The sequence below is a fragment of the Chiloscyllium plagiosum genome, unplaced genomic scaffold, assembly GCF_037043375.1.
Source record: "Chiloscyllium plagiosum isolate Xiang-an unplaced genomic scaffold, Cpla_swu_hap1 HiC_scaffold_24, whole genome shotgun sequence".
NCBI lineage: Eukaryota > Metazoa > Chordata > Chondrichthyes > Orectolobiformes > Hemiscylliidae > Chiloscyllium > Chiloscyllium plagiosum.
In genome coordinates, this window is record NW_028270162.1 from 62,344,566 (window position 1) to 62,370,343 (window position 25,778).

At 44.0% G+C, this 25,778-nt stretch overlaps 1 protein-coding gene across 3 annotated transcripts in view; it reads left to right on the plus strand.

Annotated features, from left to right (window-relative positions):
* Nucleotides 1–25,778, plus strand: part of LOC122562879 (breakpoint cluster region protein) — a 487,786-nt gene that overhangs the window by 380,483 nt on the left and 81,525 nt on the right. For 2 of the 3 annotated variants that reach the window (XR_015761290.1, XM_043716188.2), the window contains exons 17-18: nt 9,915–10,067; nt 20,215–20,274. Coding sequence is in view for 2 of the 3 variants with exons in the window: in XM_043716188.2 (XP_043572123.2) it covers nt 9,915–10,067; nt 20,215–20,274 (213 nt within the window). In the remaining variant the exon portion in view is untranslated. The remainder of the gene's footprint in view (nt 1–9,914; nt 10,068–20,214; nt 20,275–25,778) is intronic. The other variant, XM_043716189.2, reaches the window with a different exon arrangement.

Sequence of the window (25,778 nt, forward strand, 5' to 3'; positions counted from 1 at the left end):
TTCAGACCCTCGAGCCTGCTCTGCCATTCAATAGGATTATGGTTGATCCAACATTCCTCTCATCCACTTTCCAGCCTCTTCTCCAAATCACTTGATGTCCCTCTGCTGATCAAGAATCTATCTCAGCTTTAAATATATTGATACAAGGACTCTGAGTCAAGGAGTTCCAAAGACACTCAGCTCTCTGAGAGGAGAAATTCCTCCTAACTTAAGTCTTAAATTGGCTTTTTTTTTTGAGATTATATCTTCTGACCCTAGACTCTCCCATGAGGAATAACATCCTCTCAGAATTTTTCCTGTCACTGCTGTTAAGAATCATATATTCTTCAATGAAATCACCTCTCATTGTTCTAAATTCCAATAAGGAGAGTGCTAACCTGTTTAACCTTTGCCCATCAGGCAAACCTGCATATCATGGATCATCCTTGTGAACCTTCTCTGAATGGCCTCTAAGGAAATAGTATATTTGCTTAAATATGGGGACAACTACTGCTCACAGGAGACCAGATGTGGTGTCACCGGCCACCTTGAACAATTGCAATAAGACTTTGAAATAAAGACCAATATTCTGTTAGCCTTCTTGGTTATCTGCTACACCACTTTATCAACTCGATATTTTTTGCACAAGTTCCCCCAAGTCCCTTTGTGTTGTAGCTTTCTGCAGTTTTTCTCTATTTAAGTAAGAATGTCCTTTTGCTCTCCCTTCCAAAACGAACAACTTCACATTTTCACATATTATGCTCCACACATTTTCCTCCTGTCATTCCTAATATTAGCTGCCTTTAAATATTCATGTCTTGGCCTTAGTCACAACTATGTCTCTGATAACTATTTCTCTTTGTTCTATTAATTTGTTCACCTTGTTGCAAATACTTTATTAGGATTATAATGTGTTGCAAACCCATTATTAGAATTCTGTGAAAGACCGTTAACATTTAAAGAATTTTAATCACTGAGAAATTAACTATCAAAGTTGCATTGCAAGGTTTTGTTTTTAAGAAAACAGATTTTGTTTAATTTTTTTTCAATTTACAACCAAATAAGCAGTATTAATATTATAGCTTAGAAAATTTATGCTATAAACTCAGTTCTATTTATCTTCAATAATTCTGTAATCTTATAAAATCTTGAAAATTCATTCACATTTCCTGGCATCAACTCAAAAGATATATCACACTGTCCAGGATTCTCTCTGATTTCTCTGCACAGTTCCAGTTACTCACCATTTTTGTTTAAATTCCAAAGCTCTGTGCAGCACGGTGGCTCAGTGGTTAGTCCTGCTGCCTCACAGCACCAGGAACCTGGGTTTGATTTCAGCCTCGGGCGACTGTTCTCCCCGTGTCATGGGTTTCCTATGGGCACTCCAGTTTCCTCCCACAGTCCAAAGATGTGCAGGTTAGGTGAATTGGCCCTGCTAAGTTGTCCATAATGTTCAGGGGTGTGTGGTTTAGGTGCATTAGTCAGGTATAATAGGGTAGGGGAGTGGGTTTGTGTGGGTTACTCTTCGGAGGGTTGTTGTGGACTTGTTGGGCCAGATGGTCTCTTTCCACACTGTAGGGATTCTTTGACATTTTTCCTTAATTCTTGGGAGCTACATAAATGCCATATCCTTTGCTGGAGTAAGTACAAACACCATGTCTCCAGTTCTTTAACTAAGTAAGCCCAACTACCATTTTATCATCTTATCCTTTAACTTCTTGTGTTGATATGACACCAACCTTTTAAGTGCAGTAAACTCCATGTCTTTGAATTGCATTTACTCCACAGTTTAACCAGTTTCTCAATCAGGGTTTAACAATTTAAATTTGAAACCAAAACTATTCTAAGATAAACAAATCACAAGCTAGAATTTCACAGAAAGAGCCTTTAGTTTTACCATTTTTGCGGACTCTGACATTTCCTGGTGCAGTCCAGCATTTGGACCTTATTGACACATTCTGGTTATCATTACTTGGTACCATTGCCTTATGTTTTCTCTTCAACTTTGCAAATCTCCCCTCATGAACTATGTGATTTTCTGGGTTGTACAATTTGCCAGAACTTTGGTTCCAGACAGTTCAGGGAAAAGTCAACCCAACAGTATAGTTCACATTTTCCGCAGTACTGGTGCCAGTACCACATGAATCAGAACCCATTTCTACCATTCCAATCTTTAAGCCATGCACTCAACTCATTGATTTTATCTACTCCATATTTGTCTATGGTTCAGGTCCTGATTCGGAGATTATTTTCTTTATAGTTCTGGATTTTAATTTAGACCCATATAAGTCTTAATCAAAACCCTTTCTTTAGTTCTACCTATATTGTTGATGTACATGTGGACCATAGTTTTGTGGTTACTTTGCTCATTGGCTGAAGAATGCTACCCATTGATGAACTACTCGTCACACTTCCTCTTAATCTTTTTCTGCAGTCACACTATGGCCAGAATTTTATGGCTGTCTGGGGGAGAGAGAAGGTGAGGATCATGTCATGATCATTTGATTGTACAATTTTTGGAGCTGTTGAAGGCACCTTTTGGAGATGAGACCTCTTTCCAAGTGGAGATAGAAAGTCCAAATCAAGCCAATTAATGAGCAAGATGCCAACCTGGGGGTATAGAAACCTGCACCTTGTGCCACATGTGGCAACTCTTACACTTTAATTATGTTTTTCATGAATCTCTGTTGCCAATCAGGCAGATTGCTTTATGGTTTTGAGCTTTGTGAGTGTTGTTGGAGCGGCACTCTTCGAGGCAAGTGGGGGAAATTCCATCACATCCTGTTTTAATGTTTCCATTCATTTTAGTTGTTCAAGCGTGAACCTCTGAATACTGTGCACTATACATAGAAACCTGATCAGAATTCACACAGATGAGGATGATGAGCATGCACAAGGTTTCTTGGCTGCTGTCTGATGATTATGGTTGCTGTATAATTTGGAATTCTGTGGGATGTTGGGACAATTCTCGATTGAATAAAGAATTAATTAAAGTTCACAGAACATGTTGGATTTGTCAGCATCTTTAAGGAGAAAAATAATTATAATCTGAGACACATGACATCATGATTTTGCGATGTAAAATTTGCTTTGAAAACAGCAGTTACCTTGAATATAGAACATAAGAGCAGGACCAAGCCATTTAGTCCCTCAAGCCCGCTCTGCCATTGAACATGATCATCCAAACCTATACTCCAATCCTGCTTTCCTGCATTCCTGCAATGTTATCCATGGAAAAGAAGGAATAGTACCCTGTTCCTGTTTTCCCTCCATACCCTTTGATCCCTTTAGCCCTAAGAACTATATCTAACTCTTGCTTGAAACCATTTTTGTTTTCTCCGGAAGTGAATCCAACAAGCTCACCACTCTCTGGATGAAGAAATCATCTCCGTCTTAAATGGTCTACCTCATAACCTTAGTCTGTGACCTCTAGTTCCAGACCCCATCTAATGAGAACTCTCTTTCCATGTTAACCTCGTCCACTGCTGTCAGAATCTTATGTGTTTCCATGAGATTACCCACTCACACTTCCAAACTCCAATGAACAAAGTCCTAACCAATCCAGACACCCCTCGTATGTCAGTCCTTCCATCTAGAAGTCAGGCCAGTAAGCCTTTGCTGCACTCCCTCCTGAGCAGGATACCAAAGGATACCAAAACTGCGCACAAAAACAATTTGTTTTTAAATATAGGTTAATCTGGTGTATTGGACAGCATACTCTGCCCATCATCTGAAGGAATAACAAACTGATGAAAAATGTTGAATAAAAACCAAAAGGACTGCAAACCTGTAAATTAGAGACAAGAAATAGAAATTGTTGGAAAAAGCTCAGCAAGTCTGGCAGCATCTGTGGAGAGAAATCAGAATTAACATTTTGGGTCAGGTGACCCTTGTTCTGAGCAAGGATCACTCGACCCAAAACATGAACTCTGATTTCTCTCCACAGATGCTGCCAGCTGACGTCTCCCATTCACTATGGTTTTGAAGCACTGTGGATTTGATGTTTTTTGAGTCTAGTGTGTGGTCTGCAGCCCATTTCCCCAATATAGCTATTTCCTCAATTGCATATTGTGCTGCAAACTCCTAGTTTATTGTGAAATGGTCCTGTTTTTATGGATATGAAGAATGGAGTGGAACGTCTTTGAGTTGTGCTGGATTTGATATACCTGTTAACATGTTGTACTCTGATTTATCAGGTCCAACATAACTGAAAGAAGCTCAACTGCATTCTTCATATTCACAAAAGCAAAACCATTTGACAATGAACTAGGAATTTGCGGCTTAGTTGTTGACATGCTGTACTCTGCATAAGTGAAACGGATATATGGGAGGCTGACTCTTGTCTCTGTAAAAGGAGAATGTAGGTACGAAATTCAGGAAAAAGAATTGTGAGGAACTTGTACAGTTTGATGTGGGAAAGCTGGAGATGTTGGAGGCTCTGTTAGGCTTAAAAAGACAAATCCCAGATGAATTACATCTCAGCTTGCTGTGGGAGGCAAGGCAGAAAATTGCAGGGGCTCTGACACAAATTTTTAATTCCTCTCTGGCCACAAGGGAAGTGCCAGAGGACTGGCGGACAACTAATATGGTTCCACTTTTTAAGAGGGGTGGTAAAGATGAACTAGGAAATTATAGACCGAGGAGTCTCACATCGGTGGTAGGGAAACTACTGGAGAAGAAGCAAATTAATACCCACTCGCAAAAGCAAGCGTTAATGAGGGATAGTGAGCATGGCTTTGTCAGGGGGAGGTCATACTAATAAATTCATGAGAATTTTTTAAAAACATCATCAAGTGTGTGGATAAGGAAGTTCAATTGATGTAGTTTATAAAGATTTAAGCAAAGCTTTTAACAAATTCCCAAATGGGAGACTGATAGAGAAGATTAAAGCGCATGGAATTCAGGGAAAACTGGTAAAATGGATTAGAAACTGGTTTACTAAAAGGACACAAAGGGTGGTGGTAGAAGACTATTTAGGTGACTGGTGGCCTGTGTCCAATGGTGTACCACAAAGATCAGTACTGGAACTTTTATTGTTTGTTATATATATAAATGATATAGATGAAATTGTGGGGGGATTGTTAAGCAAGATTTCAGATGGTGGGTTAGTCATATGGGCACGGAGTTTCAATACACGGAGTGACATCGAACAATTCTTCCGCCGCCTTCGCCTCCGTGCCTTCTTCTTCAATCAAGACTCTTGCCCACCCTCTGACGACCCCTTCTCCCACCTCCAACACACCCCGTCCACCTGGACACCCCGTGCTGGCCTCCTACCTGCCCTCGACCTCTTCATAGCAAACTGCCGCCGTGATATTAACCGCTACCTGAACTCCCCCACCCCTCCCACCCACTCCAACCTCTCACCCTCGGAACGCGCAGCCCTCCACTCCCTCCGTTCCAACCCCAACCTCACCATCAAACCAGCTGACAAGGGAGGCGCAGTAGTAGTTTGGCGCACTGACCTTTACACCGCTGAGGCCAAACGCCAGCTTGCAGATACCTCCTCCTACCGTCCCCTTGACCATGACCCCACCCCCCACCACCAAACCATCATCTCCCAGACCATCCATAACCTCATCACCTCAGGGGACCTCCCATCCACCGCCTCCAACCTCATAGTCCCACAACCCCGCACCGCCCGTTTCTACCTCCTGCCCAAAATCCACAAACCTGACTGACCCGGACGACTCAGCCTGCTCCTGCCCAACCGAACTCATCTCGGCATACCTCGACACGGTCCTGTCCCCATTAGTCCAAGAACTCCCCACCTACGTTCGTGACACCACCCACGCCCTCCACCTCCTCCAGGATTTCCGCTTCCCCGGTCCCCAACGCCTCATCTTCACCATGGACATCCAGTCCCTGTACACCTCCATCCCCCATCACGAAGGACTCAAAGCACTCCGCTTCTTCCTTTCCCGCCGTACCACCCAGTACCCTTCCACCGACACCCTCCTTCGACTGACCGAACTGGTCCTCACCCTGAACAACTTTTCTTTCCAATCCTCCCACTTTCTCCAAACAAAAGGAGTAGCCATGGGCACCCGCATGGGCCCCAGCTATGCCTGCCTCTTCATAGGGTATGTGGAACAATCCATCTTCCGCAACTACACTGGCCCCATCCCCCATCTTTTCCTTCGCTACATTGATGACTGTATCGGCGCTACCTCGTGCTCCCACGAGGAGGTTGAACAGTTCATCCACTACACTAACACCTTCCACCCCAACCTCAAATTCACCTGGACAGTCTCGGACTCCTCCCTCCCCTTCCTAGACCTTTCTGTTTCTATCTCAGGCGACCGAATCAACACGGACATCTACTACAAACCAACCGACTCCCACAGCTACCTGGACTACACCTCCTCCCATCCTGCCCCCTGTAAAAACGCCATCCCATTCTCCCAATTCCTTCGTCTCCGCCGTATCTGCTCCCAGGAGGACCAGTTCAAAATACGTACAACACAGATGGCCTCCTTCTTCAAGGACCGCAATTTCCCCCCCGACGTGGTCGACGGTGCCCTCCACCGCATCTCCTCCACTTCCCGCTCCTCCGCCCTTGAGCCCCGCCCCTCCAACCGCCACCAGGACAGAACCCCACTGGTCCTCACCTACCACCCCACCAATCTCCATGTACAGCGCATCATCCGCCGTCACTTCCGCCACCTCCAAACAGACCCCAGCACCAAGGATATATTTCCCTCCCCTCCCCTATCAGCTTTCCGTAGAGACCACTCCCTCCACGATTCCCTTGTCAGATCCACACCCCCCACCGACCCAACCTCCACTCCCGGCACCTTCCCTTGCAACCGCAGGAGGTGCAACACTTGCGCCCACACCTCCCCCCTCACTTCTCTCCAAGGCCCCAAAGGAAACTTCCATATCCGCCACAGATTCACCTGCACCTCCACCCACATCATCTACTGCATCCGCTGCAGCCGGTGTGGCCTCCTCTATATTGGGGAGACAGGCCGCCTACTTGCGGAGCGATTCAGAGAGCACCTCTGGGCCACCCGGACGAACCAACCCAACCAACCTGTAGCACAGCATTTCAACTCCCCCTCCCACTCCACCGAGGATATGCAGGTCATTGGACTCATCCACCGCCAAACCACAACAACCCGACGGTCGGAGGAGGAGCGTCTTATCTTCCGACTGGGAACCCTCCAACCGCAGGGGATAAACTTGGACTTCACCAGTTTCTTCATCCCCCCTCCCCCCACCTTGTCTCAGCCGGATCCCTCCAGCCCGGCACCGCCTTCCTGACCTGCAGTCTTCTTCTTGACCTCTCCGCCTCCATCCTACTCCGACCTATCACCCTCACCTTGACCTCTTTCCACCTATCACATTTCCAACGCCCCTCCTCCAAGTCCCTCCTCCCTACCTTTTATCTTCTCCTGCTGAACACTCTCTGCTCATTCCTGAAGAAGGGCATGTGCCCGAAACGTCGAATCTCCTGTTCCCTGGATGCTGCCTGACCTGCTGTGCTGTTCCAGCAATAAAGTTTCAACTTTGATCTCCAGCATCTGCAGACCTCACTTTCTCCTAGTCATATGGGCAGACCAGTGGCAGATTGCATTTAACTCTGATAAGTGTAAGGTGATGCACATTGGAAGAAGAAACAAGATGAGGAAGTATTTAATGAATGGCAGGACACTGGGTAGCTTACAGGAACAGATGGATCTTGGGGTAATTATTCACGCATCCCTGAAGTCAGCAGTGCACATGAATAGGATAGCTAAAAAGGCATATGGGACACTTAGTTTCATCAATTGTGGCATAGAGTATAAGAGCAAGGTGGTAATGTTGGAGTTGTACAGAGCATTGTTAAGGCCACAGCTGAAGTATTATTTGCAGTTCTGGTCACGTCACTACAGGAAGGATGTGATAGCACTAGACTGGGCACAGAGGAGACTCACCAAGACGCTGCCTGGAGAGACTATATCGGCTTGGATTGTTTTTCCTTAGAATAGAGAAGACTGAGAGGGTACAAGGGGCATGGAAAAGGTGGATAGAGAGCAGCTGTTCTCTTTGGATGAGGGGTCAATTACGAAAGAACATCGTTTTAGGGTAAGGGGCAGGAGATTGATGGGATTTGGGAAAAAAAATGTTGCTCTCAGTGGGTGGTGGGAATCTGGAATGCAATGCCTGGACAAATAGTGGAGGCTCGGAGAAAGTGAACACTGCAGATGCTGGAGATCAGAGTCAAAAAGTGTTGCGCTGGAAAAGCACAACAGGTCAGGCAGCATCTGAGGAGCAGGGGATACAATCTTTCAGGCATAAGCCCTTCATCAGGAATGTGGATAGGCAAAGGGGGCTGAGAGGTAAATGGGAGGGGGGCTCCGGGCTGAAGGAAAGGCAGCTGGGAAGGCAATAGGTAAATGCGGGTGCAGAGTGATGGTGATAGGTTGGAGCGGAGGGTGCAGCGGATAGGTGGGAAGGCTGGAAATCTTACAACCTTTTAAAAAATACTTGGATAAGTACTTCAAATATAACATTCAATGATAAGGGACGAGTGCAGGAAATTGGGATTGGCACACTTTGAGGTAGTTGTAGTGGTGCAGACTGGATGGGTCAAATGGTCTTTTTTGCACTTTATGAATCTATGAATCTATTGATCTCATGAGGAAATTGCCTGAACGGGCAGGAGACAAAGAAGTGGGGATTATGGACATATACTCTAACTGGCACAATGTGATTAGTGATTCCTGCAAGGATTTATTTTGTCAACAAATATTTGTCAATATTTACTATATTTATTAATAGTATACATGATGGTTTTAGAAGATATGTATCCAAATTTGCTAATACACAAGGAATTTCTATGACCAGAAATGCTGCTGAGTTGCACGCCCATAACAAATTCCTCTGAACCAAAGTTATTCATCAAGTATCTCGAGACTTTCCAAAGGCCTAGGAAGAAGTATTTTCATCTCTCTTCCCTTTCCCTCTCCCCGATGCTCACTCTTTCTCATTCACTCTGTAAAAACCTCATTGAAAAAATGCACGGTTGATAAAGAACAGAGGTAATTTCTGCTACTGTTCAGGATTATACGACAGGAATAAATAAGAAGCAAAAGCGCTGCTTTTTAAATCAATACCTTTCTGGCATGAAAAGAATTCTTCATAGAGGATTTACTTTCACTCTGGACAAACTATTGAAAATGATATAAGGAAGCAGAATGCAGACTAACATAATTCACAGTTTACATTGTCAAATGGACAACGCTAAAGTTGTATTGAAAGTCTCAATAATCGTTCATTGTTTCGATGGCCAAAAATTGGTTTGTGACTGCTGAAGATTGAATGTAAAAAACAACCTGAAACTCCAGTTGTGGCTCACCTGGATGGAATCAATGTGAAACTGAATCTCAGATTTCACAGTTTGCAGCTTTCAAAGAAAAGCTGTATTCAAGTCATGTAAGTTGGGCAGTACTTAAGATTGCAGTAATTATCTTCACTGCAATCACACCCTATTACTTACTAGTGAATGCTGCTATAAATATGATATTGATGTTGACCGAGGAAAGGATTATGTGACTCCATTGCTCCTTGTGCTTGCAATAACCTTCTAATGCTCACTAATGAGGCCTCTAAGCAAGGTATCAGAGACCGTTGATAGCCAAAGAAATGTGATGTAAAATGTTCTGTTTTTTGAAGAAAAATAAGATGCAAACATTTGTGACTAATCAAATTAGATTTTTCAAATGCAGTTTTAGAAGGTAAAAGTTTAGCAAAGACATTTTTGTGTGATCTCTTACATCAGCCTCTCAACAAAAAGTATTAGATTCACAAATGAATAGCTATACAGTGATATAAAAGCAAATATGCCACATTTTAAGTGAAGATTAGTAGCTAATGTCCTTACAGCAGTTGCAGTATACTTGGAACAGATTTTGAAATTATTTTCCATTTTCTCCCTTCCTCACCTGAAGGTATTGAGTCTTGCCCGGACACGGTTCAATGAACTTCAGCAGTCCTCTGACACTATACAGTGCTGGCAGGCTAGTCAACAATGGGAGGCATCACACCAAAGCCTGACCATATCCTCAACCCAAATGTTGTCTGGAATTTTAAGATTACATTCTGTAAGTAGTGAACGTGGCTAAATTTAATGTGATGAATCTTCACATCCTTCTAAAATTCCAAACAACACCTAATAAAGAAAGAATGACTTAACTTATGATGTGTTGGACTGGGTTGGACAAAGTTAAAAATCAGACAACACCAGGTTATAGTCCAACAGGTTTATTTGGAAGTACTAGCTTTCAGAGTGCTGCTCCTTCATCAGGTAACTAGTGGGGCAGGATCATAAGACACAGAATTTATAGCAAAAGGTAACAGTGTCATGCAATTAAAACAATATATTGAACAAACCTAGATTGCTGTTAAGTCTTTCATCTTTTAGAATAGGTTGCAGGTTTCAGTTCATTATTATGTAAATCCCAGAACTTCTTTTAAGAAAGAAGGTTATCTCAGATTACAATAGGATCTTGACCAGTTGGGCCGATGGAGTTTAATTCAGATAAATGCGAGGTGCTGCATTTTGGGAAAGCAAATCTTAGCAGGACTTATACACTTAATGATAATGTCCTAGGGAGTGTTGCTGAACAAAGAGACCTTGGAGTACAGGTTCATTGCTCCTTGAAAGTAGAGTCGCAGGTAGATAGGATAGTGAAGAAGGTGTTTGGTATGCTTTCTTTTATTGGTCAGAGTATTGAGTACAGGAGTTGGGAGGTCATGTTGCGGCTGTACAGGACATTGGTTAGGCCACTTTTGGAATATTGCATGCAATTCTGGTCTCCTTCCTATCGAAAAGATGTTGTGAAACTTGAAAGAGTTCAGAAAAGATTTACAAGGATATTGCCAGGGTTGGAGGATTTGAGCTACAGGGAGAGGCTGAACAGGCTGGGGCTGTTTTCCCTGGAGCGTCGGAGGCTGAGGGGTGACCTTATAGAGGTTTCCAAAATTATGAGGGGTATGGGTAGGATAAATAGACAAAGTCTTTTCCCTGGGGTCGGGGAGTCCAGAACTAGAGGGCATAGGTTTAGGGTGAGAGGGGAAAGATGTAAAAGAGACCTAAGGGGCAACGTTTTCACGCAGAGAGTGGTACGTGTATGGAATGAGCTGCCAGAGGAAGTGGTGGAGGCTGGTACAATTACAACATTTAAGAGGCATTTGGATGGGTATATGAATAGGAAGGGTTTGGAGGGATATAGGCCAGATGCTGGAAGGTAGGACTAGATTGGGTCAGGATATCTTGTTGGCATGGACAGTTGGACCGAAGGATCTGTTTCCATGCTGTACATCTCTATGATTCTGTGACATTCTTGAGATAACTTGAGGTTTTATTAAAAAAAAGGTGACATCTCAGCTCAAACAATGTATGTCTTGAGTCAGACTCGTTCCATTTCCAAAGTAGGAATTTATAAAATGTAATATGGATTGACTGCCTGCAGGTTGAGTGTGTTTTTTTTGAGCAAATTCAATTCTTATATGTATGTGTGTGTGAGAGAGAGAGAGAGTGTGTTTGCGTGAATGTGTGAGTGACTGTGACTGAGTATAAGCCTGTGAGAGTGTGTGTGCGTGGGTGAGAGTGTGGGGACTATATGTATTTGTGTCTGAGAGAGACACTCTCTGCATTTGCAGAATTGTATTTGCAAATGCATTCTATTTTTGATCTCCAATTTCAAATAATCTTCCTTTCCATCTCTGACTCCCTTCCCAATCCCTCTCCCTCCCTTCCACTCCTCCCTGCCACTAACCAGATTGATTTCTCCCATTGACCAACCAGGTCATACCCTCCATCTGTCTTCAGCTATCCCCATTTCATCACCCTGCCCTGCCATCCCCTTTATCTGCAGCTCCCCCGAAGATATGGGCCTCTCCAGAGGGGCGCCTTGGTTAGAGATTGGTCAAAAGAATCACTAGGAGTACAGTCTGTTTAAAGCAATGTTACCGGTTTAATAAATTAAGACAGCCTGGCACAGATTTGTCCAGCAACACAAGAGGTTAAAAACTTCTTTCTTCTGTGGAGAAATGAAGCAATTACATTTGAAAATTACACATTATTTATGTTTTTTAAGAGAAACACAGCCTTAATTACAAGAAAAGATCAATCAAATGTAATAAGGTGACATGATTTACAGCAGGTTAATCCAATGATATTTCCTGAGAAACAGACTGTTCCACGCACAAAATCATCCCATGCTTGCTAGTCCAAGGTTTATTGCGAATACCAAGTCACTGTCTTATGATTCATATTATGAAAATTACATTATTTTCTCTTACCTCTAACCAACTCAGCAAAGCATCAGTTCAAGTTCAGTGTCAAAGAAAAATCTAAAGCTATTTTGTTATGTTGTTTTAAATTGAAAAACCATTTTGTGTGAATAAAAATCTACATATACTTGTTGCTTTTGACAATAGCCTAAGTTCAAATTATAGATCCTCACCCCTACACCCACCCCCAGTCCTGAAGAAGCATTGCATCCAAAACGTTGACTTCACCACCTGATGCTGCCTGGCTTGCTGTATTCTTCCAGCCTTCTGCTTGTCTACTGTTAATAATGATGACAAGCTTCCTGATTTTGCGTCTCCCCTAAATGGCAAGGTATTTTGAGTCTGATAGTTCTGGTTGAGGGAGTCAAGCTCAAAAAGGCAAGGCAAGCCAATGTAAGGCTGAGATGCTGTGTGTATCCAGGGAGGCTCTGAGTGAGTGAGTAGTATGATGGCATGTAACCAGGCCTGAAATGCACTCTGGTGCGGGCAATGCTAACTTTGTGAGCACAGACCAGTTGTTCTAGATTGGAAACTACTTGCACCACAACAAAATTGCTTTATTATTATGACTCAATATAAAATCCCATTAAAGTCTTGAAATATTGAATGGTTTAATCTCAGATCTTTGAATAGAAGGGTAACCTGTTTTACAGTAGTGCAGTTTCCAGATTAGATAATGTCTGTGAATCCAAATGCTCATTAAACCAAGCAACCATATTAGTGGCCATTTGAGTATTATAGATGGTCATTGACTAATAAAGCAGGTAATAACTTCTTTGAATGATGTCTGGGAAGATAATGGAGTGTTAAAAGATGCAGTTTTAGTCAACATGCCCACAGATGTATTTTCAGTGATCTCATATAGGATGTTGCAAAACATGTTCTGTGGAGAATTCAGTTGCGCACAATCCAAAATTAGGTGCAGTTATCTTCGTTTGATTATTGAACTTGTTGTAGTTAGCAGAATCGGCCTGTAACAAGTAGTTGCCATTTACAAGCTATTTAACAACTTGCTTTTTAAATGAAAAATGTTTGTTCCTTGTGGTGGTTCAGTCATGAAATAATTTTAATCAAACAATTAGTTATGTTATATACTGCTGCCCATTACACGTTCATTTATATATATCGATCAAGTTATGGAAATGCTTCATTTTAGGTTAACGTTACTGCTTTTGCAATTTAAAAATATTTACAGTTCGCTGCTCAATTTTGTAATGAAGCCCTTAGCTTGTCTTCTAAATGATACATAAAAGGTTCAGCTAAATTAAAATTTGCTACAATTTTCAAGTCATAAAGCCAGTTTTATTTTTTTTTTAAAACTAGGGAGTTGTATTTTATTCTTTTCCACTGCTGGTAAAATAGAAGCAGGGACTGGATGAGACACTTAAGTGGCCATTAATTAACCACCACAGTTCAGGCAATATTGCAACATTTTCCAAAACATTTCTCCCCCCAGCTCCTGCTTCAAACATTATGTCAAAATTGCACATTATGTGCAACACTGCATCACTGTAGTGTTTCCCTCCTGTCGTCCTCCTCTAACCAAAATAAAATTGGGGGTTAGAGCGACATATTATTGGAAAATTTGCTAGTGGAAGGGTGAGTGGTAAGGCTTTGGCTTGAGAGGCTTCAGTGAGCAGTGCCTCAGCAAAAAGTACAGGTAAGCTCAGGTAAAGTCTTTTTAACTTTCCTCGTTAGTCTTCGAGCAGTTGAGATAGCAGTTAGGGCAGTAGCATGGTCGTCCTGCAGGATGCGGGAGCTCAGGTACACTTGCATTGTGCCTGATAACTGCACCTGTGGGAAGTGCACCCAGCTGCAGCTCCTGGGAGAGCATGTTAGGGAGCTGGAGCTGGTCGCACTTAGGATCATAGAATCACAGAATCCCTACAGTGTGGAAAGAGACCATTTGGCCCAACAAGTCCACACCTACCCTCCAAGAGTAATCCACCTAGACCCATCCCCCTACCCTATTACTCTATATTTCCCCTGACTGATGTACCTAACCTGCACATTTTTGGATTGTGGGAGGAAACTGGAGCACCTGGAGGAAACCCACGCAGACACAGGGAGAACATGCAAACTCCACACAGACAGTCGACCGAGGCTGGAATCAAATCTGGGTCCCTGCGGCAGCAGTGCTAACCACAGCCACCATGCTGTCCATCATCTGAGATGCTGAGCACATCATAGCTAAGAGTTTTAGTGAGGTGGCCCCACCTGAGGTACAAAGTAGCTGGGTGGCCACCAGGAAAGACAAAGGGAGTAGGCAGGAATCCTCTGTGCCCATTCCTCTTGTATACTATTTTGGATGCCATTGCGGGGGATGGCCGTTCAAAGAAAAACTGCAGTAGGCAGGTCGGTGGCACTACGACTGGCTCTAGGGCACAGCGGGAAAATGTAAAGGTAAACGAGACCTTAATGACAGGAGACTCGATAGTTAGGGGGACAGACAGGAGATTCTGTGACCACAAATGTGAATCCAGGATGGTGTATTTTGCCACCCAGGGTCCAGGATGTCTCAGAGCACCTGCAGAATGTTCTCAAAGGGGATTGTGAGCAGCCAGAGGTCATTGTGCACATTGGCACAAATGATATAGGTAGAAATAGGGATGAGGTTCTGCAGAGTGATTATAGAGAGCTAGGAGAAAAGTTAAAAACCAGACCCTCGATAATAGTAATCTTCGGATTACTTCCAGTGCCATGTGCTAGTGAGGGTAAGGTCAGGACAATTAGGCAGATGAATGCCTGGTTAAATAATTGGTACAAGGGAAGAAATTCAGAGTTTTAAATCATTATGATCTTTTCTGGGGCAGAGGCGACCTGTTCAAGAGGGACAGGTTGCACCTGAACTGGAGGGGGACCAATATCTTGGTGGCCAGATTTGCTAGTGCTGTAAGGGAGGGTTTAAACTAGATTGGCGGGGGGGTGGAATCCTCAGCAGCAAGGAGTAAAGTGCAAGGCTAGAAGGAGAAACAGTAATCAGAAATACAAAATTGAAGGGACTGGAACACGACGGGAGCGAGGAATGCCTGTTGGATTAAATTGCATCTGTTTCACTGCAAGAGGGCTGATAGGTAAAGCTGCTGAACTCAGGGCATGGATAGGTACGTGGGACGGGAGATTAAAGCCAATACAGAAACATGGCTAACGGAGGGACAGGGCTGGCAGCTTAGTGTGCCAGGATACCAGTACTTTAAGCAGGACAGAGATGGTGCAAAGAGGGGAAAGGGAATTGCATTTTTGACTGAAGTGAGCATCACAGCAGGAATCAGAGATTAAATAACTAAAGGATCAGCCAGTGAGGCTTTGTGAGTGGAGCTAAGAAATAAGAAGAGGATAGTGGCGTTGTTGGGATTGTATTATAGGCCCCCAAATAATGAATGGGACTAGAGGAACAAATATGCAGGGATATTGGAGAGACTTGCATAAGCAATAGGATTGTCATAGTAGTGGATTTTAATTTTCCTAACACAGAAACTGCCATAGCGTTAAAGGCTGAGATGGAGTGGAATTTTAGTGTGTTCAGAAAAGGCCTCAAGCAGTATATGGGCGAAAGTGGAATAGTGTCGGATAGGTGGGCTTCAAAATGGTTTCACAGATCGGCGCAACATCAACGGCTGAAGGACCTGTTCTGCGCTGTAGTGTTCTGTATTCTATATAGAGGGTCCTACTCGGGAAGAGGCAAAACTTCGACCTAATCTTGCGAAGATGACAGTGTGGGAGCAGTTTGGGACCAGTGGACATTGTTCTGTTAATTTTAAAATAGTTACGGAGAGGGTCAAAACTGGTCCACAGGTTCCAGTTCTAAATTGGGGCAAGGGGAGTTTTGATGGAATTAGACAGGAGCTTGTAGAGGGTTGATTGGAGTAGTTTGGTTGCAGGCAAAGGGACCTTTAAAAGTGGGAGGTCTTTAAAAGTGGGATCGCTAAAGTTCAAGGTTTGTATGTTCATGTGAGGGTGAAGAGCAAAGTTGCCAAGAATAGGGAACCCTGCATGACGAGATATTGAGGCTTTGACCAGAAAAAAGGAGGCATGGCTCAGGCACAGGCAGCTGGGATCAAGGGAATCCCTGGAGGTATAAAGAGGATACAGGAGTTTACTGAAGAAGAAAATTGGAGGGGGGGGGGGGAGCACGAGAAAGCCTTGGCTGAGAAGATTAGGGTGAATCTAAAGAGGTAGTTCGAGTATATTAAAGGAAAAAGAATAACTAGAGAGAGAATAGGACCCCTCAAGGACCAAAGGAATGTGAAACCGCAGGAGATCAGCGAGGTCCTCAGTGAATATTTCCCCTCTGTGTTTACCGTGGAGAAAAACATGAAGACTTGGGGAAGTTAATTGTGATAGTTTGGGACAGTCCATATCACAGTAGAGGAGGTGTTGGATGTATTAGAATGTATGAAAATGGATAGATCTCCTGGTCCTGACCAGATATATTCAAGAACTCTGCAAGAGGCTAAAGAAGAAATTGCAGATGCCCTAGCTGACATTTTTGTATCATCGTTAGCCACTGGTGGCGTCCCTGAAGACTGGAGGGTAGCGAATGTTGAGCTTATTCAAGAAGGGCTGCAAAGAACTGCAGGCTAATGAACCTGACATCAGTGGTAGGCAAGTTGTTGAGAGAATACTGGGGGTTGGATCAGCCAACATTTGTCAGCAGAGATAGTCAGCACGGATTTGTACGCGGGAAGTCGGGTCTTTTAGTGTTTTTTGAAGAGGTCACCAAGAGGAAAGATGAGGGTAGGGCAATGGATGTGGTCTGTATGGACTTTAGTAAGGCTTTTGACAAAGTCCCACATGGCAGGCTAGTCATGAAGTTAGGTTGCATGGGATCCAGGGAGAGCGAGCTAATCGGATTCGAAATTGGCTCGATGGTAGGAAGCAAAGGATAATGGTTGCAAGTTGTTTCTCACGCTGGAGACCTGTGACTAATGGTGTGCGACTGGTTTTGGTGCTGGAACATTGGTTATTTGTTGCTTACATAAATGATCTGGATATGAATGTGCAAGGCATGATTAGTAAGTTTGAGGATGACACAAAATTAGGAGGTATCATTGATAGCAAGTAAAGGTTATCAAAAGTTAAAGAGGGATCTTGATCAGGTGGGGAAGTGGGCTGAAGATTGGCAAATGAAATTCAATACAGATAAGTGTGAGGTGTTACACTTTGGAAAGTCAAGCCAAGGTAGGATTGTACAGTAAATGGTGAGGTCCTGAGGAGCATTGTGAAACAGAGGGACCTAGGAGTACAAGCACGTAGTACCTTGAAAGTAGTGTCACAGGTAGACAGGGCGGTGAAGAAGGCATTTAGCATGCTGTCTTCATTGGTCAAGGCATTCAATATAGAAGTTTGAACGTTATGTTGCAGTTGTGTAAGTCATTAGTGAGGCCGCATTTGATGTATTTTGTATAGTTTTTGTCATCCTGTTATAGGAAAGCCATAATTAAAGTAGAACGAGTGCAAAGCAGAGTGCCAGGACTAGTAGAGCCGAATTATAAGGAGAGGTTGGCCAGAATGGGACTTTATTCATTGGACCATAGGAGAACGAGGGGTGATCTTGTTGAGATGTATAAAATCATTCGGGGCATAGATAAGATGAATGCAATCATCTTCTTCCCAAGGTTGGGGAATTGAAAACTAGAGGGCATAGGGTCAAGGTGATTAGACTAGATTAGATTAGATTAGATTCCCTACAGTATGAAAACAGGCACTTTTTTCATTAAGTCCACACCGACCCTCCGAAGAGTAACCCACCCAGACCCATTCCCCTACATTTACCCCGACTAATGTACCTATCACTACGGGCAATTTAGCATGGCAATTCACCTGACCTGCACATCTTTGGATTGTGGGAGGAAACCCACACAGACATGGGGAGAATGTGCAAATTCCACACAGACAGTCGCCCGAAGCTGGAATAAAACCTGGGTCCATGGTGCTATGAGGCAGCAGTGTTAACCACTGAGCCACCGTGCCACCCCAGTGAGGTGAAAGGGGAAAGAATAAAGAAGGACCTGAGGGGCAACTTCTTCACGCAGAGAGTGGTGCGTTCATTGAACGGTTGCCAGAGAAAGTGATTGAGGTAGATACAGTAGGATCATTTAAAAAACTACAAGGATGGGAAGGGTTCAGAGAATCATGGACCACGTGGGCAGTTGGCACGAGCTGAGTGGGCACCATGGTCAGCATGGACCAGTCTGGGATGATGGGCTGTTTCCATGCTGTATTACTGTATGACTGTATTGACCAGTAAGCTTAACATCATAGTAGTTACGGTACTTGAGAAGATTCTAGGGATAAGATGTACATACATTTGGAAAGACAGGGTTTGATTCAGAGTAGGCAGCATGGTTTTTTTGCATGAAAGATCATGCCTCACAAATTTGTTAGAGTTCTTTGACAAAGTGACCAGGAAGGTTGATGAGGGCGGGACACTAAGCGTAGTCAATATGGATTTCATTAAGGCCTTTGATAAGGTTCCACATGGTAGTCTGCTCTGGAAGGTTAGATTGCATGGAATCTAGGGGGAGCTAGCAAATTAGATACATAATTGGCTTGATGGTAGAAAGCAGAGGGTAATAGTGGAAGGATGTTTGTTGGACAGGAGGCCTGTGACTATTGGTGTGCCTCAGGGGTCAGTGCTGGCCCCATTTCTGTTTGTTATCTATATCAATAATTTGGATGAGAATGTACAAGGCATAATTTGTAAGTTTGCAGATGACACTCAAGTAAATGCTGTTGTAGACAGTGAGGAAGGTTATCAGAAATTTCAGCAGGACCTTGATCAGCTGGGGAAGTGGGCAGAGAAATGGCAAATGGAGTTTAATATAGATAAGTGTGAGGTCTTGCATTTTGGAAACTCAAATCAAAGTAGGAGTTTCATCGTGAATGGTAGGGCCTTAAGGAATATAGTGGAACAGAAGGACCTTGGAGTTCAGGTGCACGGTTCTCTGAAAGTGGAGTCACAGGTAGACAGGGCAGTGAAGAAGGCTTTTGACACACTGGCCTTCGTCAGTCAGGGAATTAAGTCTCGAAGTTGAAAGTTATGTTGCACTTATACAGGACGTTGGTGAGGCTGCACTTGGCGTATTGTGTTCAGTTTTGGTCACCTTGCTAAAGGATGTTATTAAACATAGAACATAGAAAAATACAGCGCAGTACAGGCCCTTTGGCCCTCGATGTTGCGCCGATCCAAGCCCACCTAACCTACACCAGCCAACTATCCTCCATATGCCTATCCAATGCCCGTTTAAATGCCCATAAAGAGGGAGAGTCCACCACTGCTACTGGCAGGGCATTCCATGAACTCACGACTCGCTGAGTAAATAAACTCGAAAGAGTGTAGAAAAAATTTACAAAGGTGTTGCCAGGACTCAGTGGTCTGAATTATCGGGTGAAGTTGGACAAGCTAGGACTTTTTCTTTAGAGTATAGGAGACTGAGGGTGGATTTTATAAAAGTGTATAAAATCATGAGAGGCAGGGGTAAGGTGATGCACTCAGTCTTTTTCCCAGAGTTGGAGAATTGAGGACCAGAAGACATCAGTTTAAGGTGAGAGGGGAAAGAATAAAAGGGAACCTGAGGGGCAACCTTTTTTACACAGAAGGTGGTACACATATGGAATGAGCTGCCAGTGGACACAGTTGAGGCATGTACATTAGCAACATTTAAAAGGGTTTTGGACAAGTACATGGATGAGAAAGGTTGAGAAGGATATGGGCCAAATGCAGGGAAATGGGGTTAGCATTGATGGACAGTTTGGTCGGCATGGACCTGTTTGGGCCAAAGGGCCTGTCTCCGTGCTGTAGGACTCTATGACTCTGTGATCAGGTATTTATTGACAATCATATTTCTGCTCAGAAAGTGACAGCACAAAATCAGTATTAAACCCTATAGGCATTGAATAAATTGTAACTTGTATATCGCTGTGCAAGTCAATTTATTTTTCTGTTTTCAGCTGGAACCACAAGTGTTGCAGGACAAGGACTGGCAAAGAACTGTCATAACAATGAATGGGGTATGTTGCTATGTTAAAATGAAAGTAGTTGCACTGAGATAATGTATGACATTCTTTTTCTTTATCAAAAATGGTGTAAATGTGTTTGTATGGTGAGCATCAGGAAAATAAGTTAAAAATTAAAGATTAAAAATAACTAATGATCCCCTGGTGCTCACCTTCCACCCTACAAACCTCCGCATAAACCAAATCATCCGCCGACATTTCCGCACCTCCAAAAAGACCCCACCACCAGGGATATATTTCCCTCCCCACCCCTTTCCGCCTTCCGCAAAGACCGTTGCCTCCGTGACTACCTGGTCAGGTCCACGTCCCCTACTACCCACCCTCACATCCTGGCACTTTCCCCTGCCACCGCAGGAACTGTAAAACCTGCGCCCACACCTCCTCCCTCACCTCTATCCAAGGCCCTAAAGGAGCCTTCCATATCCATCAAAAGTTTACCTGCACATCCACTAATATCACTTATTGTATCCGTTGCTCCCGATGCGGTCTCCTCTACATTGGGGAGACTGGGCGCCTCCTAGCAGAGCGCTTTAGGGAACATCTCCGAGACACCCGCACCAATCAACCAAACCGCCCCGTGGCCCAACATTTCAACTCCCCCTCCCACTCTGCCGAGGACATGGAGGTCCTGGGCCTCCTTCACCGCCGCTCCCTCACCACCAGACGCCTGGAGGAAGAACGCCTCATCTTCCGCCTCGGAACACTTCAACCCCAGGGCATCAATGTGGACTTCAACAGCTTCCTCATTTCCCCTTCCCCCACCTCATCCTACTTTCAAACTTCCAGTCCCCTTGACTTGTCCGGACTTGTCCAACCTGCCTAGCTCCTTTTCCACCTATCCACTCCACCCTCTCCTCCCTGACCTATCACCTTCATCTCCTCCCCCACTCACCCATTGTACTCTATGCTACTCTCTCCCCACCCCCACCCTCCCCTAGCTTATCTCTCCACGCTTCAGGGTCTCTGCCTTTATTCCTGATGAAGGGCTTTTGCCCGAAACGTCGATTTTGCTGAAGCTCGTCGGATGCTGCCTGAAATGCTGTGCTCTTCCAGCACCATTGATCTAGATAATGATCTGATTTGACAAGTGGAGCTAGACTATAGGCTAATGTTGGGCTAGCTATGAATGTAAGGTCAAATGTATCAAACTGAAAACTGAAATCTCCTCCAAACAAGTATTGTCAGTTTTATTTTCATTTGTTTGTGGGATAAGCATCCATATCTAGATTACCATTTATTGTTCATTCCTATTTGCCCTTGAGCTGCTTTCTCAAACTACTGCAGTTCATGGGTGCCATACACCATACAGTGCTATTAAGGAGAGAGTGCTAGGAGTTTTACCCAATGGCAACAAAGGAATGGCAATACAGTTCCAAGTTAGCTTGGTGCGTGGTTTGTAGGGGAACTTGCATGGGAACGTCCCATGCACCTGCTGTCCTTGTCCATCTCGGTGATAGTCAAAGGAGCCTCTGAGTCGCAACAGTGCATCTGGTAGTAAGAGTAATAACCACGCATAAGGAGGCCATTCAGCAATCAAGTCCATGCCAGCTCTGTGAAGAGCAATCCAGTCAGTCCTGTTCCCCAACTATTAATTGGTGTCAATGCAAGTTTATTTCCCTCAAGTACCTGTCTGATTTCCTTTTGAGATCCTCCATTTTCACCAGTCTCAGGCAGCAAGTTCCTAGTCATTACCACACACTATGTAAAAAGGTGTTCTTCACAATTACTTGCCCAAAATCTCAAATCTTTGTTCCCTACTCCATGCAACATCTGGAAGTGAGAACAACGTTTGTCTACCTTATCTAAACCTGTCATAATTTCATATGTTTCAATCCAATCTCTCCTTAATATGCTTTGCTCCAAGGAGAACAATTCCAGCTTTTCCAATCTAATCTTGTCTCCCTAGGCATCTTTCTGGTAAACCTTGTCTACAATATTTCAAGGATCCTTGCATTCTTCCTGAACTGGATGCAATACTCTAGTTGTGGGCCTGACCAGAGCTTTATAAATGTTAGGCATAACTGTCTTGCTTTTGCACTCAACAGCTTTATTTATAACTCCTAAGATCACATATATGCATTTACTCAGTCATCTGTCAATATAGAACATAGAAGAATACAGCGCAGTACAGGCCCTGTGGCCCTCGATGTTGCGCTGATCCAAGCCCACCTAACCTACACTAGTCCACTATCCTCCATATGCCTATCCAATGCCTGTTTAAATGCCCATAAAGAGGGAGAGTCCACCACTGCTACTGGCAGGGCATTCCACGAACTCACGACTCGCTGAGTAAAGAATCTACCCCTAACATCTGTCCTATACCTACGACCCCTTAAATTAAAGCTATGCCCCCTCGTAATAGCTGACTCCATACGTGGAAAAAGGTTCTCATGGTCAACCCTATCTAAACCCCTAATCATCTTGTACACATCTATCAAGTCACCCCTAAAACTTCTTTTCTCCAATGAAAACAGCCCCAAGTGCCTCAGCCTTTCCTCATACGATCTTCCTACCATACCAGGCAACATCCTGGTAAACCTCCTCTGCACCCGTTCCAGTACCTCCACATCCTTCCTATAGTATGGCGACCAAAACTGCACACAATACTCCAGATGCGGCCGCACCAGAGTCTTATACAACTGCAACATGACCTCAGGGCTCCGGAACTCAATTCCTCTACCAATAAAAGCCAGTACGCCATATGCCTCCTTCACCGCACTATTTACTTGGGTGGCAACTTTCAGAGATCTGTGTACATGGACAGCAAGATCCCTCTGCTCATCCACACTACCAAGTATCCGACCATTAGCCCAGTACCCCGTCTTTTTGTTACTCTTCCCAAAGTGAATCACCTCACACTTAGCTACATTGAACTCCATTTGCCACCTTTCTGCCCAGCTCTGCAACTTATCTATATCCCGCTGTAACCTGACACATCCTTCCTCACTGTCAACAACTCCACCAACTTTCGTATCATCCGCAAACTTGCTCACCAACCTTCTAGCCCCTCCTCCAGGTCATATATAAAAATGACGAACAGCAATGGTCCCAAAACAAATCCTTGCGGAACACCGCTAGTAACGGCACTCCAAGATGAACCTTTGCCATCAAGTACTACCCTCTGTCTTCTTCCAGCCAGCCAATTCCTAATCCGAACCTCCAACTCACCCTCAATGCCATACCTCCGTATTTTTTGCAGTAGCCTACTATGGGGAACTTATCAAACGCCTTACTAAAATCCATATACGCCACATCTACCGCTTTACCCTCGTCTACCTCCTTAGTCACCTTCTCAAAGAATTCAATAAGGTTTGTGAGGCACAACCTGCCCTTTACAAAACCATGCTGACTATCCTTGATCACATTATTCCCATCCAGATGTTCATAAATCCTATCCCTTACAATTCTCTCTAAGACTTTGCCCACAACAGAAGTGAGACTCACCGGCCTATAGTTACTAGGGTTATCCCTACTCCCCTTCTTGAACAAGGGAACCACATTTGCTATCCTCCAGTCTTCTGGCACTATTCCTGTAGACAACGAGGACATAAAAATCAAGGCCAATGGCTCTGCAATCTCCTCCCTTGCTTCCCAGAGAATCCTAGGATAAATGCCATCAGGCCTAGGGGACTTATCTATTTTCAGCCTTTCCAGAATTTCCAACACCTCTTCCCTACATACCTCAAAGCCATCCATTCTAATTAATTGTGACTCAATATTCACATCGGCAACAATATCCTGTTCCTGAGTGAATACTGACGAAAAGTATTCATTCAGTGTCTCCCCAACCTCTTCAGCCTCCACACGCAACTTCCTACTACTATCCTTGACTGGACCTTTTCCTACCCTAGTCATTCTTTCATTCCTGACATATCTATAGAAAGCCTTAGGGTTTTCCCTAATCCTACCAACTAAGGACTTTTCATGTCCCCTCCTTGCTGCTCTTAGCTCTCTCTTCAGATCCTTCCTAGCTATCTTATAACTCTCAATCGCCCCAATTGAACCTTCACGCCTCATCTTTACATAGGCCGCCCTCTTCCATTTAACAAGGGATTCCAATTCCTTATTAAACCACGGCTCCCTCACACGACCCTTTCCTCCCTGCCTGACAGGTACATACTAATCAAGGACACTCGATAGTTGCTCCTTGAACAAGCTCCACATATCAATTGTGCCCATGCCTTGAAGCCTACTTTTCCAAGCCACGCATCCTAGGTCATGCCTCACCGCATCATAATTTCCTTGCCCCCAGCTATAACTCTTGCCCTGCAGTGCACACTTATCCCTCTCCATCCCTAGAGTAAAAGTCACTGAATTGTGGTCACTGTCCCCAAAGTGCTCACCTACCTCCAATTCTAACATCTGGTCTGGTTCGTTACCCAGAACCAAATCCAGTATGGCCTCACCTCTTGTTGGCCTGTCTACATATTGTGTCAGGAAACCCTCCTGCACACATTGGACAAACACCAACCCATCTAACGAACTTGAGCTATAGCTTTCCCAGTCAATATCTGGAAAGTTAAAGTCCCCCATAACAACCACCCTATTACTTTCACTCTTCTCCTGAATCATCCTCGCAATCCTTTCTTCTACATCTCTAGGACTATTAGGCCTGTAGAAAACTCCTAACAGGGTGACCTCACCTTTCCTATTCCTAACCTCAGCCCAAACTACCTCAGATGGCGATTCTTCATCCATTGTCCTTTCCACCGCTGTAATACTATCTTTGACAAGCAATGCCACACCTCCCTCTCTTTTGCCCCCAATATTTCCTGCTACCTTCAAAGGCCTATGCATATGAACCTGTAGCTCGCTCAGTTCCTGCACATGCTTTAGGTCCATGCTGTTAACTCTGCATTGCCTCTCCCTATTCTTTCTGCAAAAATGCATCACACAGAAAATGGAGTAGGAGTAAGCCCTTCAGGCCTGCTCCACCATTCAATGTGACCCTACTTAGCAGCCAGGGGTCAATTAGGACAGTTAATTTGTGCTGCAGGGTGATGCCAACAGTGGATTAAATTCCCACACCAGATGAAGTTACCATAAAGACTCTCCTTCTCAACCACTACCCTCGCCAAGGCATGGTGACCCTCAGGTTAAACCACCTTCGGTCATCTGTCTAATAATGCTGCATTTAGACATAGAGCATGAAAACAGACCCTTCAGTCCAACTCATCCATGCCGACCAAGTTTACCAAATTACACTAGTCTCATTTGCCTGCATTTAGCCTATATCCCTCTAAACCTTTCCTATTCATATATCGATCCAAATGTCTTTTAAATGTTGTAACTGTACCTGCTTCTACCATTTATTCTGGCACTCCATTCCACAATTCCACATACAAACAATCCTCTGTGCCGAAAAGTCCCTTTTAAATCTTAAAAATGCCCCCAAGTTTTGAGCCCGCTCCTCCCCAGGAAAAGATCTTTGCTATCCACCTTATCTATGTCCCTTATGATTTTATAAATCTCAATAAGGTCACCCCTCAACCTCCTGC